Source organism: Sturnus vulgaris, chromosome 1 (assembly GCF_052056855.1).
Source record: "Sturnus vulgaris isolate bStuVul1 chromosome 1, bStuVul1.hap1, whole genome shotgun sequence".
In the NCBI taxonomy this organism is placed as follows: domain Eukaryota; kingdom Metazoa; phylum Chordata; class Aves; order Passeriformes; family Sturnidae; genus Sturnus; species Sturnus vulgaris.
The window spans coordinates 139,287,859-139,302,762 of NC_142243.1; the positions used below are offsets into that span (position 1 = coordinate 139,287,859).

At 43.1% G+C, this 14,904-nt stretch overlaps 1 protein-coding gene across 2 annotated transcripts in view; it reads right to left on the reverse strand.

The window, feature by feature from the left end:
• Positions 1–14,904, reverse strand: part of SYBU (syntabulin) — a 39,230-nt gene that overhangs the window by 3,537 nt on the left and 20,789 nt on the right. For both annotated transcript variants that reach the window (XM_014879344.2, XM_088178411.1), the window contains 2 exons: positions 3,388–3,490; positions 751–954 (listed from right to left, as the gene is read on the reverse strand). In XM_014879344.2, the coding sequence (XP_014734830.1) occupies positions 751–954; positions 3,388–3,490 (307 nt within the window). The remainder of the gene's footprint in view (positions 1–750; positions 955–3,387; positions 3,491–14,904) is intronic.

A 14,904-nucleotide genomic window follows, 5' to 3' on the forward strand; every position in this document is an offset into this window, starting at 1 on the left:
TGTCATTATATCAAATGAGGCTTTTAACTTGAAAATACCTGGCCATCCCCTCACCCCAAATGGGTGCTGTGCCAAGAGCAGGCAGGGCAAGGGCACCCATCTATAGGCAGCCAGGCAAGGCAGCCCAAGGAGTGGGTTCAGCTCTACTTAGGAGTTATAAAGCTGAGCACACTGAAATCTACACTCATCCTGTCTAGCTTTGGGTGTGTATCTTACATGCTTGGCTGCTAAGTTGTCTGGGAGAGAGGGCAACAGCAGTAGCATGGTGGCCATTTCTTCTCTGCAACATGTCACATGCTCTGGCAGGTATCTGTGTCCTTTCTTGTACAGGAAACTGCACTCCTTAGGGAGATGCCTAAGGCTAGGTAGGGTGAATTTTCACCCAAGTGTATCATGTTTCCTACACTATCCCACCCAACTCTCTTCAAAGTGAAAAGAGCCCTACAACAAACAAACCAGTAAATCTTCATGAGAACTGATGCCATGAAAATGCATGAAATAGCCTGCCTTGGAGTGAAAACCAACTGCAAAGGACTTTGACTTCAAGTAAACTTGAATTTTATAGTGCTGAAACAGTAAAGCTTTTACATGGCATGGAGAACCTTGCTGACTGCTAAGTCACCTACAGGAGGCATCACAGCTATGGTGAGGAGCAAGATGACCTGCACAGCAACTCCTACAGCTGATCCCATACTACAGTGCAGAGGGTGCCAATGTACCCAACACCAGGTGGCTGAAACACAGACTTGCCTCATCACTGGACTGCTGTCACTTCCTTTGTATGAGCCTGAGTTGCTGCTGCTGGCTGAAGAAGCCCTGTAACTCTGATGGATGTTAGCAGGACTCAGATGGTTTTTGCACAGTGTAGACGAAGCATCCTTTCCATGTGAAGCAGGTGGACTGGCTCCAGCCTTGTATGATAAGGCTCCATTATTCCGACCATAAGGACCACGACTGGAGAAGAACCAAAACGGTGAAGGCATTATTCTCATCACACAACCCATTATGTGTCTTGTTTTACACACAAAGTTCTCTAAACAATAAACCAGAGAGATAACTGTGAGTGGCTGGAAAAAAATAAAGTTCTGATATGATCAGCCACTGCCTGTTCCTCCACTGGCAAGGGGCTCTCAGTCTGAATTACATGTTCTAAGGAAATCTCAGCCATTTTACATCTCTCTGCAGACAGCACAGTTCCCAGTAACTCCATCAGATCATCCACGTTCCCTGAATCTTTGACTCTGTTAAGTAATGAGAGGCCTGTGGTCTGGACTAATGCCAAAAGAGCCACACTCCAGCTTTCCCTGGCCAGGCCTGAGTGGTGCCTGTGCACGGAGGGTTTTTGTAAGACTGCTTTCATGCTCCTCAGCAAGCAGCCTGAGGGATCACAGTGTGCAGCGAAAACAGATTTTGTTTGGGCCACTGTTCTTTTCTGCCTTTGGCATACTGGGTGCTTCATCTGTCATGGTCAGCTATTCATTCACTTCTATATAGTTTGAACCCCACGGAGAGCAGGCTGAAGTAGTATTAAAAGAGACAAAGGAAACACAGTCCTATTTTTTCCTTCTTTTTATTCTTCCAGTTTTTCTCATACACATTTACCTTTATTTTCCAATTCTTTATTAAAGAATCTGCTAACTGTGTGTGCTTGAAAGCAATTGGTATCCTCCCTGCCAGACAGCTGCCCAAGGGCTGGAGTGCTGAGGCCAGCTTCCTGGGATGTGTCCCTGTCCTAGTCACTTGGCTTGTCATCCTACACTACTATCTTCATTCTCCCATCGAAGTTGCTGTTCTAAATGGTAATGAAATGGCAGGTTAAAAATAAAATAAAATTTAAAAGCCCAAACAAAAAATACCAGAAAAAAGCAAGCCCAGCCAGCAAAAGAGAAGGCTTACATATAAAACAAAAATCAAATGCCAGAGAACTATGAAGCAACATCTCTTTTTAAAATTGTTTCACTTGGTTTTTTCCCTTCTCTGCAAATGGAACAGTTTATAAGGAACAGATGGTTGAGTGGCTGCTGTGAACCTTCATCACACTGCTGCGGTTTGGGTGATTTTGTAATTGTTTTACAATGAAGTACAGGACTGTGGTTTGTGACAACACTGAAGAGTTCCATAGCAAGTAAAGTCAAACAGTTAAAGAAGAACATATTGAAAAGGACATATCTCTTTCCACTTTATACAATGTATCATCAACTCTGGTGTGCGGAAGAACTTGCAGAGACTGTGCTTAACATAGCAGCACATCTGAAGGAGCCTTATTACAGAGGACTTCTGTCCAATGCAGGATGTCTCTATGCTCTAGGTCAGTTATATTAAAATGCACAGCAGTATATGAAATGATACAGAATCTTACCGAAATTAAGGTGATTTTAGGGCTTTCTATTATACTTAGTATACTCCATAGTATACTTAGTACCATTTTTTTCCCAACAGCCAGTAGCTTTACTAGTTAGATGTAATCTAGAGGGAACTTCAGTAGAGTTTATTTTTCTAGCAGTCTCATGCTAGAGATAGGAAAGCTCTCTCAAAGGCTCATTCTGACAACCTCTGTGTGCTGGGGCACATCACGACCTTCGGACGCCTGTGAGTGACTCAGGCACTCGGGTATCCTGCTGCTGCTCCCAGCCGGCCTGCCAGCTCTTCCATAAAAAAACCGGGCAGGAAACCAGTGCTGTCAACTCAAACCCCTTCCTCCTGCTCCACAAAATGTAACCAGCAGGGATTGCGTGGGCAGAACACAACGTGCACTGCTCCATCCCAATGCCCCTGTATTTCAAGCTGTCTAAATTTGCAATTCACATAGGACAGGGAGAAATCTTACAGAAATCTTTCATGAGAGGTTCACTTACACAGATGACTATGATATGATTAAAAAAAACCAAAAAACCTATAGGCTGGGTAAGGGTATTTCAGAAAAAAAATATGCCAACATCAGAGGCAATACTGTCTACTTCTTACAACAAACAATAAGATCATGATCTGGAAAGGTTCAAGCTGAGCTGAAAATTTATGACAGAGATAAAACAAAATATTAAGACCAAAACCAAAAGGTTTAGGTTAACTGGTTAGAAATACTGCAGTTAACAAACATACCCAGCTCTCTCTCTACTCCAGCCAATGTCTTCTCTGCCTTACCTGATTCTATTTCCCATACTTGCCATGAATATACAAAAAAAACCCCAATAGCTGGCTGATCCGGCATACTAGCAATTTTTGTGCTCTGAACACGGCATTCATTTCCTTTTCTTCCTCATATTGCAGCTCTCACCACTGTGCTACCCAAGAGCCTTGTATTAACCTAATTGTTTTAAAATGCAAGACCTTACACAGTAGTCTATCTTTGCACTATTAGAAATATTCAGGAAAAATTGCTTTGCTTACTTGCGAGAAAAAGATGATCTCTTGTTTCCAGCAGCTGACATATGGACTTCAGGTGCTGAAATACTGCCCGTGCTGCTTGAAGAGCTAAAATCGGCTTCACTGCCTGGAAAGGAAAAGGAAAGAGTGAAAACATGATGGAAATTATAACTCAAAGATTGTTTTCAAAATAACAGTGAATCACAAGCATCCTTCCTTTGTCTGTTCTGGGTGAATTTCAGAAGTCGCACGGATTTTCAAACATCCCTGAGACAAGAGATGGATTTGTTCCAGATTTTCAACATTTCTTCAGAACTGGCACTTCAACAAGAGCAGAAAAAAACATTTGGACACAAAACCCTCACGCTACCAAAAGCCATTTCAGGTCTCAGACAGGAACACTTATTGTGACAACCTGTTTGCTCTCTCACAGCCATCAATAGATGAATGAGGCTGCTCACATGGCTCCTTCAGGAGCACAGTGATTAGGAACACACCACTGTAACTAGATATTTCTCATGCTTTAAACCATACAGAAACACTGCTCACTACTTCTGTTTTGTTTTCTGAGATAACATAGAGGTACATATATATAGGTATAAACCCGTACAGGCTAATTGTATATCTATATATTTACATGCATATGCAGGTTTTCATGTGGTACAGAAGCATAGTGAGGCAGTCCTGATAACCTTAAAATAATCCAGTGATCACACGTAGGTCCCAAGTACATCTCAGGTACCAAGTCATGTGTCTGATTAGTGATTTTCTACAGATCACAGCTTTTATTTCACAAGCTCTGGCATATACAAGGAAAACTGCTCTCATTTTGCTAAGGCCAATAGTAGATAGATGTACTAAGAAAGTCTTATCCCCTGGAAAAAAAACACCAAAGCTGTAATTTTTTTTCCAATCTGTCAATCCAATGGCAAACGTCCTATGCCACACCCAGATCTCATGCTGTAGAGCCACAATAATGAATAGTGACCTTAGCTGAGGGGATGGAAATAACTCTCCAACATCCTTTAAGCAGCTGACCAAGGGGAGCATTTCTCACCTGGTAATTTATGGGTGTCATCCCATGGATAGACATCCCCAAGCCAGCAGCTGCAGACTTGCCATTTTTGGTATCGTTTCCACACGCAGGAGATGCAGCTGCAGCCACTATCATCCCCCTGTCACAGCTAGACCTTTTAGTCCTCAATCTCTCCTAAATTCTTCACAGAGCTGATGGTGAAGGCTGTATCTTTCTCCCTGAACACCTGAGACTAGGAAAAGGCTTTATCAGAGCCCGGCTTCACAGCCTTAAATAAACTGAGACAATAGCCAGCAACAATTCTTACCACCTGGCAACACTTAGCAACTGGCCTTAGGATAAGGTGTGATTGGATTTAACCCAATGCTTTCCCTACCTCATGACATCTGAGACCAGCCTCCATTTCTCTATGCCTCTGCATCAGCCCATCCCAGGATATTCCTCAGCCCAATTTCGAAGTGCTCAGATATAAAGCTTAGCTCTTCAAAAGAAGATGCCAGGGATCCAGCTCTAGCACCTCTAACCAGCTCCACAGCCATTACAACACCCCTGATAATCAGACCCAAGCCACCACAGCCATAACCAGATCAGAGCTGTGTGAAAATTTGCAAGGGGAAGGAAGTAAAGCAGCAAAGCCACTTAGTTTCATAGAGTATTTATATCATGTTTACAGATGTAAATGTGAGTGAACCTCTCCTTGGGGAAACAAAATTATCATGGGACATGACGTTTGAAGATGCAACAGAATCTTCCTGATAAACAAAATATCCCCATCTACAAGACTAACGTACACTCCAAATAATCTCTTGGTATCACACTACGCCCAAAACTACTTTTCTAAACAAGACCCAAACAGGTAAACACGTCACACAGATGTCATACCTCTGCTGTTCAGTTCCCCAAAGCATTCCTGCGCTTGTAAGACACCAGCAGCTTTCCCAAGGCAAGTCCTGGCTGTGGCGCAGAGAGCAGGAGCCCTAGCCAAGGTTCATCTCTGGGTAAGGAGATCACATCATAATCAGATCTCGCTATTGAAAGCATTGCTGAGCAGCAAGGCTTAACAATCGCCTCTCCCTGACCTGCCTGGCTTGGAGCACCAAGAGCTGCAGGGCTGGGCACTGCTGATAAGAGCCAGCAGAGCCTGCAAACACAACCATGCCACCAGCAGAGCTTTCTGAAAGACTGAGCTGCATCTGAGACCAGGAACTGTGTCTGCAAAGCATGAACTAACCTTTCTGGCCCCAGTTCTAATAACAGCTATACACAAGCTTAACACTTAGCACAGGAGACTACTTATGTTTAAAATTAGGCATGCAGCTATTTATAGGATCTTTGAGAACATTTTATAAGTTAAAGGGGTCACTGCTAGCAATGGTTCCAAGTGTATAAATGATGTTCAAGCCAGTTTTGTGTGTAGCAGAGCTTGACAGCAATGTTATTAAGAGACTAAAAAACATCTTCTCCCATTTGGTAGACATTTCTGAGCAAAATAACATGGCATCTATCCATAAAATATCCATTGCATCATATTCTCCTGGGTAGGCGTGACTTCTGTCTTACAAATATCTCAACAAAACATGAAACTCCTTGTCTAGCAGCAGTGCAGGCAGGAGCTCAACACGACTTCTCATTCTCTAAAGCCATTCTCCAGGCTGACAGCTTCCTAAGGATGCCTGTTGACTATTTTTGTCACTGTGACTATGTAATGACAAAAGCTCACACGTGTAAGCCCCAGCACAGCCCATTAATTTAGTGCTAACTATGAAAGAGACTGACATTTCTCAACCCCACATTCCTTGGTCCTAACTGGCTGTAACACTTGTTTAGCTCCAATCACAGACTTTCCTCTTAAAAAGACTATCTTACTAACTAACCCCTCCCTGCAAAAGATGCCACACGTTGGGTCACCAGCCTCAGCAGTATGTCATTTGGAGTTCACTCATGCATACTCTTCCACGCTGCAGATCTCAGTGTCCCAGCCCGGTGTCCGTGCTGTCCCCCGGCCCTCAGTGTCCCAGCCCGGTGTCCGTGCTGTCCCCCAGCCCTGTGTCCCAGCCCGGTGTCCGTGCTGTCCCCCAGCCCTCAGTGTCCCAGCCCGGTGTCCGTGCTGTCCCCGGTGTCCGTGCTGTCCCCCAGCCTCCCCCGCCTGGCAGCGGGCTCCGAGCAGCTCGCCCACGCCACGGGAGCACAGCTCTGCACTGCTCTGCAGCGGGGGAGCAGCACGAGCACGGCCAGGGAAGTACCGTCACATTTTCCAGGGCTGCTCTTTGCCGGGAATGGGTATCTGAGGAGCAAGAGTGAAACCCTGCAGAGCCCGGTGCTGTCCCTGCACTTCACCGCTCTGCAGCAGCGGCACCGAGCTGGGAGCGCTCTGCAGGCAGCATCGCTCTCTGCGCTGCCTTTTCGCCTCCTTGCTGCCCCGACAGCGTCGCGACAGTCACGGGCTCGGCTGAGGGAGGAGAGGGAGCCCTGCCAGCTGCTGTGCTGCCTGTGAGAGCCGTGCACACGGGGTGACCGCGGTCCTGCATCGGCCACCGCAGCCCGGGGAGCTCACACCCTCCTGTCGCTGCACGGGAACCAACTGCGACACTCAGGAACGTGTCTAGGACAGGTTTCCCATCCTGCATATGATGCAATTACAGATTTGGGGGCGGGATGGAGGAGCGGGAGAAATGCGAGGGCCGGAACGCCTCCAGCTGGCACTGCCGTGTGTTTATCCCACCGGGCAGGGCAGCAGCCACCACGGGCACATCCTGGGTGGGGACAAGGCTCACCTGGAACCCTGCCCTCTGCACTGCCTCAGGAAAAGTGCAAGGACAACACAGGAACAGGGCCTGTATCACACATACACTGCTCTCACACCTGCTACAGGTAGAACAGATCAGGTACATTGGGCTACCTGGTTCATAAACCACAGAGCTTATCTCTCTTCTGGCTAAATAAATATGACCTCTTTATATGTATATCAGTCTTGAAGCAGGTTTTGCATATAGCTGAAACAGAGCTGCAAATAAAACAGTGCTGACAGAAACAGCTTGTCCTCAAAATGCAAAGCACTTAAATTTGGCGAGATTTCTTGCCTTGAAAAGCACTCTGTTATACAGCAAAGTGACCAAAATATGCATACATATTACCCACTTTGGTGCAGCTACTTGAGGAATAAGTGGCGTGCTGCCTCTAGACAGCTTGATTTAGAGACCCTAGGGGTAGAGCTTGGGCCTGACTGTCTGAAAAAATATCCAGCAAAGTCATTAGAAGCTGCTGGAAAAGTAGAGAGAATTCAGTTGTGATGCCTACTAATGAAAAGACCTAGAGTATATTTCCTGAAAGCATTAAGGCTGTTTTTATTTTTCTGTTTAATGTGGGGTTGTTTGTGCAAGATAGATTTTGTACACCACAAACAACCTAGGGAAGAAAACCACACTGCTCACATACACTGACAAATGCAAAAAAAAAAAGCTGCAAAGAAGCAATGAAATCTTGCTTTAATATTTCAGGCTTTTCTTCAGATAATGACCCATTTTGAAGGCAAATCTCCTAGTGAGAAATGTGCTGAATTCAAAGCATCAAGACCATAGATGACAGTGGGTTTTGGTTCCAGTCCCTGGCCTTTGACTTATTTGATTTAGGATTATTGTACAGGAGACTCTTATTTTGGATTTAACTATTACATTTCACACTGAACAGTAACTGGATAAAAGCAGATGTAACCTTGATTGCAAGGAACAGGTCACAGCTCTCCTCCATGTGGACTGCAGTAATCTCTGGGCAACAGAAGCTGCTCCCACACACTCTGCCTCTGCCTGTGTCACTGTCCCCACTATAATGAGGTCTAACACCAGGGGAGGAAGCTGAGGACACCCAGTAGGTTGCACTGATTCAGGAACTCTTAGGAGAAGCGTAGATTTGAGCTCCTTTGGTCTAAGGAGGGCACTGGACTCAGACCTTTTCCTCAAGCTCTAACTACTCAGGTGTGACACAGCACAGACTGGCAGTGCCCACATTTCAGAGGAATGAAACCTGCTGGATGCCTGCACTCACAGAGATGGTCTGCCTCTGGTATGGAGGTTCACAGTGAATCCAAGGCATGCATGTGGGCACACCCAGGACTAGAGGCAGGTGACTAAATCTGGGAGATGGGCACTTCTCTCTGGCATCTCCTGTGGGCATGTCTGGCATGATTTCAGTACCTAATCATCCCTCTGGTTTTATATAAGTTTTAGTCATCGAACTCATATTTGTGAGTTGTGCTTCACGAATAATAGCAAGAAACTGGGCAATGTCTGGCATCCTCAATCCTAAGGGAACCAACAGGCATCCCTTCCCTAGCCCACTGCACTGGCCAATGAGTGGAGCATCACTCCCCACCCTTGGATGGACATCCACCCAACTGCTCGACAGTGCTGCTCAGCAGACAGGTCTGTGGCCACATTTCAGCTGAGTGCTTGGCCCAGGAACACCTGGGAACTGGGGCACATGGCAGAGACACAGAGGGGATATGGAGCAAAACTTTGGGTGTGGGTCTCCATAAATTGTTTAAATGTGTTGGGCAAGAAGACTTCCAGCTCAAAACCAGATAGACTTTTGGGAAGGACTGAAACACAGATCCTGCTTTCCTGTGTTTGGATCTAAATGTAATTTTACAAATGTTTACTTATGTTGATTTTCGCTCATTTTTCTTGCTTATTCTTTTTACTTTGAAAGAATTGTTGTCAAATAATTAATCTCATTAAGCAGTTTTCTGATCTAAGTACTATAGTTTTAGTAGTAATCTGAATCACACTAATGCAAATTATAAGCATTACAGATCTCAACATGAATACACAATGTGACTTATGTATTCTGTAAAACCACAATCAATCAAGCTCTTCTCTCAAAACACAGTCACTACAAAATAATTACTGACATTGGCTGAGAGCCATCATGCATATTCTGCATATCACTATGATCTGGGCTTGTGTTTTTCTTAATTGTTTCTAATTCACTGATTTGTAGAGAAGCCAAAAGCGGATGTTGGAATAGACAAAGAGCATTACAAGTTGGATTTTTTGCTGCTTTATGTATTTTTAAGGATATTTTTCATACAGAAGTCAGCCTGACCTAATTATTTTTTTATGCTTCTATATGGAGCTTGAGCCATTCTAACAACACCTTAGAAATGAATTCCATAATTTCACTCTTCTCAGCCTGAAGTGACCTTTGTCAGGGGAACATATGCTCATGGAGCAGAAGGGAACAGTCTGGGGAACTTATCTTCATGTTCAAATAAAAAGGCTCTTTGTTATCAGAGACAAGGATGTTGCTTTCCTACACCAACCTCAATACAAACATTGAGACTGGAGGTTCAAAAAATACACTGACAGTTGTATAACATAATGCTAACTTGCATTTGACAGTTTTATAAATTATATCTTTAATCCACCTATGGACAAGTATTTTTTATAAGCAACCATGCAGTATCGCCTCAGGGGATGTTTTTATGTACTGGGCAGTACTATTTGGTCTGTTTGAAGGGAAATGGATATGCTGGTCAGAAGTATTTTTAGGAACTGGAAAATGTCATCTTTGGCAGGAGTAATAGGCGTACATAGAGAGGCAGCAAACTTCATCACAGACTGGGAAAAGATCCCAGCCCTCCTGTCACGTTGGTGGCAGAAGTTTAACAAAGGGCTTTCAGAGGCCCCTTCAGCACATCTCCTAAATCTGGTTCCCGTGTGCAAGGAGGAGAGAAAGTGTCTGGGGCACAGGACAGGAGAGAAGCTGTCTGTGCAAGGAGCTGCACAGGCCCACGGGCACAGGGTATCTGCAAGTGCATGAAATTGCATGCAAAACCTGATTCAAGTGAAAGCTTTTGCATAGTCACTCTTAATATAAGACATATGGTTTTCATTATAATGTGCATAAAACATTTTAAATCAGTTTGACATGTTTTCAACAGGCAAGGGAAAAACACTGGAAGGAGAAATCTATCTGGGAGGTAATTGATGAAACAACCCTGCAATCCCAGGGTGAAAAGTAAAATTTGTCGTATGCTAATCAAATATTTACTGTAACACACGTTGAAATTATTACCAAAAACTAATGAAGTTCAAGTGCCGTCTATTGAAAAGAACAGCAAAACCTTACCCAATCGGTTGCATAAACTATATTTTTTACAGTAACAAATCCAAGGTAGGTCTGAGGCCAATGCATTTCAAGTTATGACTGACATAATTTGCTGCTTTTTTTCACTCTTACTGTTAGAAGCAAAAATGACAGACAAGAAGACTGGGCTTTTTCAGCTTATTAATCCTTGCAGGTTTGTGGTAAGCTCTACTCCACCAGCTCTAGCCAACAGACACAGCTTACCCAGATTTCAAAAGCCAACAGTTTCCTGTTATTTACAGAATCTAAGAAAGGTGGAACACAGATCTGTAATCAAGTGCCTCAGCATGAAAGCAAGACAATGTAATACTAATAAAATATGAAACAAACCTGGCAGAATTTTCATTTATTTTAAATACATTTTATGTAATGGTGTCTATAAAATACACTATTATAAAGCAGGCTTGCTAATTTTTTTTATGCCACATTAGAGGCAGTACATTTCAGACTCCTTGGGGAAGAGATGCCCACCCTGCAGTGGCTGGAGGCTGAATGTACAAAACAGGTCTCCAGCTCCTGGGGGGAGTTATGGGAATTTTGGAACTGGTGCTGTCCCTAGCTGCCATCTCAACTGGGAACCACCTCCCACCAGTGCCACTCAGCAAAGCTTCTCAGCTCTGCCAGATTTGTTTCTGTGCATGCCTAGAAGCAGGTCAGCCTAAAAGGTGATGAACAGTTTGGTGCCTCTTTCGAAAGGCCTGGGTGGGTGTTTCACACTACATCACATAAATCAGGATCCACACAAAACAAGCCCAATGACAGCTCTTTTATGTTGTCTGCTTTACTGGGGAAAGAAAGGCTCCACCTGGGATTCTAAGAATGGGGAGGATGCTGCACATGATCTCCCCAGCATACCCCCAGGAACACAGCATCCAGCAATAAGAACTTGATGAAGAGATGAGGTCCCATCCTTGCAGCTTGTCATGTCCTTCTCCAGCTCCTCCATAAAAACACCTAGTTTGGAATGCCTGTATTTATTAGCCCCTGCTACATGGATGAAATCCATACAGGCCTGAATTTCCCACAGCTCCCACCTCCTTTGGGAGACTCCACCCTGCATGCAACACAGCTGAGAAAACTATTTTCTGCAATCTAAAGTTTTAGCAGAGTTGGGCTACTTCTATCTGGTTATTCTGGATGCTGGGTTTTATTTTATGCATTGTTATTTATTGTGGTTTCTTTACTGGAACAGGGATTGGACATGCATTTTTCCTTTCCCCTAGGCTCTTCCCAAGCTCAGAATTCTTAACTTCAAGGGAGAACCAAAACAGAGTGAAGGCGTTTAAAGAACAGCTTCATCAAGATTTAGATATCTTGGTACATAAAAGCAAGTAAAATACCATTGCTTAAATAGGTCAAACGTTTAAAATGACACCACTATCTGAAAGATCTGGTAAGTTGTTTATGCTTGACCTTCCACTTCTAAGCCCACTCACCACCCACTCAACAATGCCTTTATACAACAGTGCAATCAAGTAAGTGAGATTTGCACAACTAAAATAAAGACATTCCCTTAGCTTTCCATTCCTATGCATAAATACAGATACATAAACACAAGGAATGTATAGACTTATCCACTCAATACTGCTCAAAAGTATTTGAAGTAATGACTCCGAGGGAAGCAAATCTTTTAGGTAGTAATTTGGTTGCCAAAAAAAAAACAAACCAGATCAGAGAACACTGAAAATATAGATGATTTGAAGTCAAACATGGCCAGAAAAATGGAAAATCAGATTTTTCTACTTTCTGTTTGAAATGATGCTTTAATTATGAAAACTAACAAATGCCTTTCTTCTTTAAAAATGTGGTAAAACATAAAACTAAATCCCGAAAAATTCAAAATATTTCAGATTGAATATAGCCTTTGTTCAGTTTGAAACAAAGATTTCCTTTAATGTTTTGATTTGGAAGCAACCTCCAAAACAATTGTTTGCATAGCTCTGCTTTGAACATAGTAAGATGCCAGACAAAAAAGCAATAGGGGATGAAAAGAAAAATAGAAAAGGAAATAATCTATCAACTCCTGAATAAACACTGCTCAGAAAACACTCTAAATCCCATGATTCTCATTAAAAAAGCATTAATAACCTGGAAAAATTCCAAAAAAGGTCAACAGTAATGATAACAGCATTGCAGGGCACTGTTTATGAAGGGAGATTAAGGGAATGCAATTTGTTTATTCTAAGATAAAAATGCATAATGACAACAGAGTTTATCATGGGAGGAGGAATACAGCTGGAAAACTGAACAGAAAACTCTGTAACAGCAACACAGGGTTATGGCTTTGATGCACATTATTTCATGAAAAAATTGCTTGAAGTAAGAACTCACGGTGAGTGGGAGTTGTGCATAGTAAAATGTATCTGGAATAGGTTCAGAATACTTTAACCAGGGAAGTTAGGAAGCTATTTTAAACATTGGCATAAATAATACAGATTGTAATTTAAAAGCAGAGGACAAAAAAAAATTCCTAGGGGAAGATCCATAATGGACTCTTTCGTATGGACAGTATTTCATCCTGTGAAGTGGGCTGAAACCCACAGAAAGCAACCACAAGGCACAGAAAACTGACTGCAGTAAATACACACATTTCAAATGTTCTACCTTGATCCCACACACATTTTAAAACAAATACTTAAGAGTGTGCAGTGTGTATAGCATCGGTTTCTCCTTTCTGGCTCAAATTCCGCTCTGGATTAGCAGAGGAGAAAAAAAACCCAAACAAACCTGCTTGAATACACAAAAAGAATTGTATTGTTTTTACTACAGATCACAGCTATTGCCATCTTCAACACCTACCACTAAACCCCAGGGCCCTTCTCATGCCAGGCCCCCAGCTGTCTTTTCCTGATGCAGGAGCACGTCCCCTGAGCCCCAGGAGACCTTCATTCCCATCAAAAGCACTTGGATCTGAATGATGTATTGTGTGCAGGGACCTCATCCTCTGAGCATCCCAGGCAGAAGCCCCATACCCCACACATCCCATATCCCCTGATTTGCAGTCAGAGCAGTGCCTCTCCCGTGGACCAAGGGCAAGGTTCAGCTCGAGCCCGCGGGCATCCTTGGCCACCATCTCCCTGTAACCGTGGCTGTCCCACTTTCTGTGGGTCTGGAGCAGCACCAGTGCAATTAATGGGCCAGGGACAGAGACAAAAGAGTTATCGTGTGCCTGCTGGGAACTCAGCTCCCAACCCCCAGTAAAGGAGTAACTAAATTAAAGTGGAGCAGCTTCCCTGGGAGCAGGCACCCTGCATCCCCTCAGCCTGCCCGGCTGCTCAGTATCAGGGCACTCCTCTCCTCCTTGCTAAAGTCCATCCCCCACAAGACACACACAGAGATCTAAATCTAAGTTTCTTTTCCATTTACTGAACTAAGCAAGGACATCTTTTTATTTATTTATTTTATTTTCTGTAAGGAAGGAGGTATGTAACTGCAGATTTTTGCCCAAGGCCCTGAATTGCAGGTGACCTGTGCCACCAGCCCAGAGCTGGGCAGGTCACTATGCAGAACAGGTGGCACTCAGGCTCTCAGCTTTTACTTGCCAATTTCTCCTCTACAACTTGTTGGCTTTTTTTTGGGTCCTCTATTTTTGCTGTGACATCTGGACATTTGCTAAGATGTTAAGCCTAAGAGTCTTCTGAACAAAGAAATACATGTCCTGAGAGGCCACTAATTGCCTATGTCTCTACTAAGCAACACCTATAATAATTTTTTAGAAGAAGTTGGACTATAAAATTTGTGACACAGAATTAAAAGATGATTTTTCTATGCCACTTTTAAAGGAATTTCTACATTTGTGTTAAATACTATGAAACGCTTTGAAGTTGCAGCACTACTTGTAGCTTCTGTTTTGCTTATTCTTGTTGATTAGAAATGTTTGGGTATTTGAACATGTTCTTCCACATCAATTCAAGCAAATTTGTTTAAATTAGAGGTTTAAATCTAAAACACATATAAATCTAAACTTAAAACCTACTGCTATGCTAATATTTTTTACCTAACTTTCTAAGCATCTTTTGCTTAAAATATTTATATTCTGGCTATATTCCAGTATTACTTTTCAGAAGTTACAGAGCACTAACTCCACTTCAGTGTGATTTAGTTAGCTTTAGGACTTTAGTTAGCCCTAAAAAATATTTAATTTCTGTGAATCCATAGTGCAAAACGAGATTCAGAATCTCTCTTTGCAATGGTGGGCAGCTTGGGCAGCAGTCTTCACAAAGTGGACAAATGGAGAGTGCCTAAGCTTATCAGGGATGAATACAAGAGGAAAAGGCAACTAATTAGAGCTACTTGAAGTTCCATGTGTGCTCTTTAAGCACAAACTTCCACAATTGAATGTCTAAGAACTTCCCTTTCCA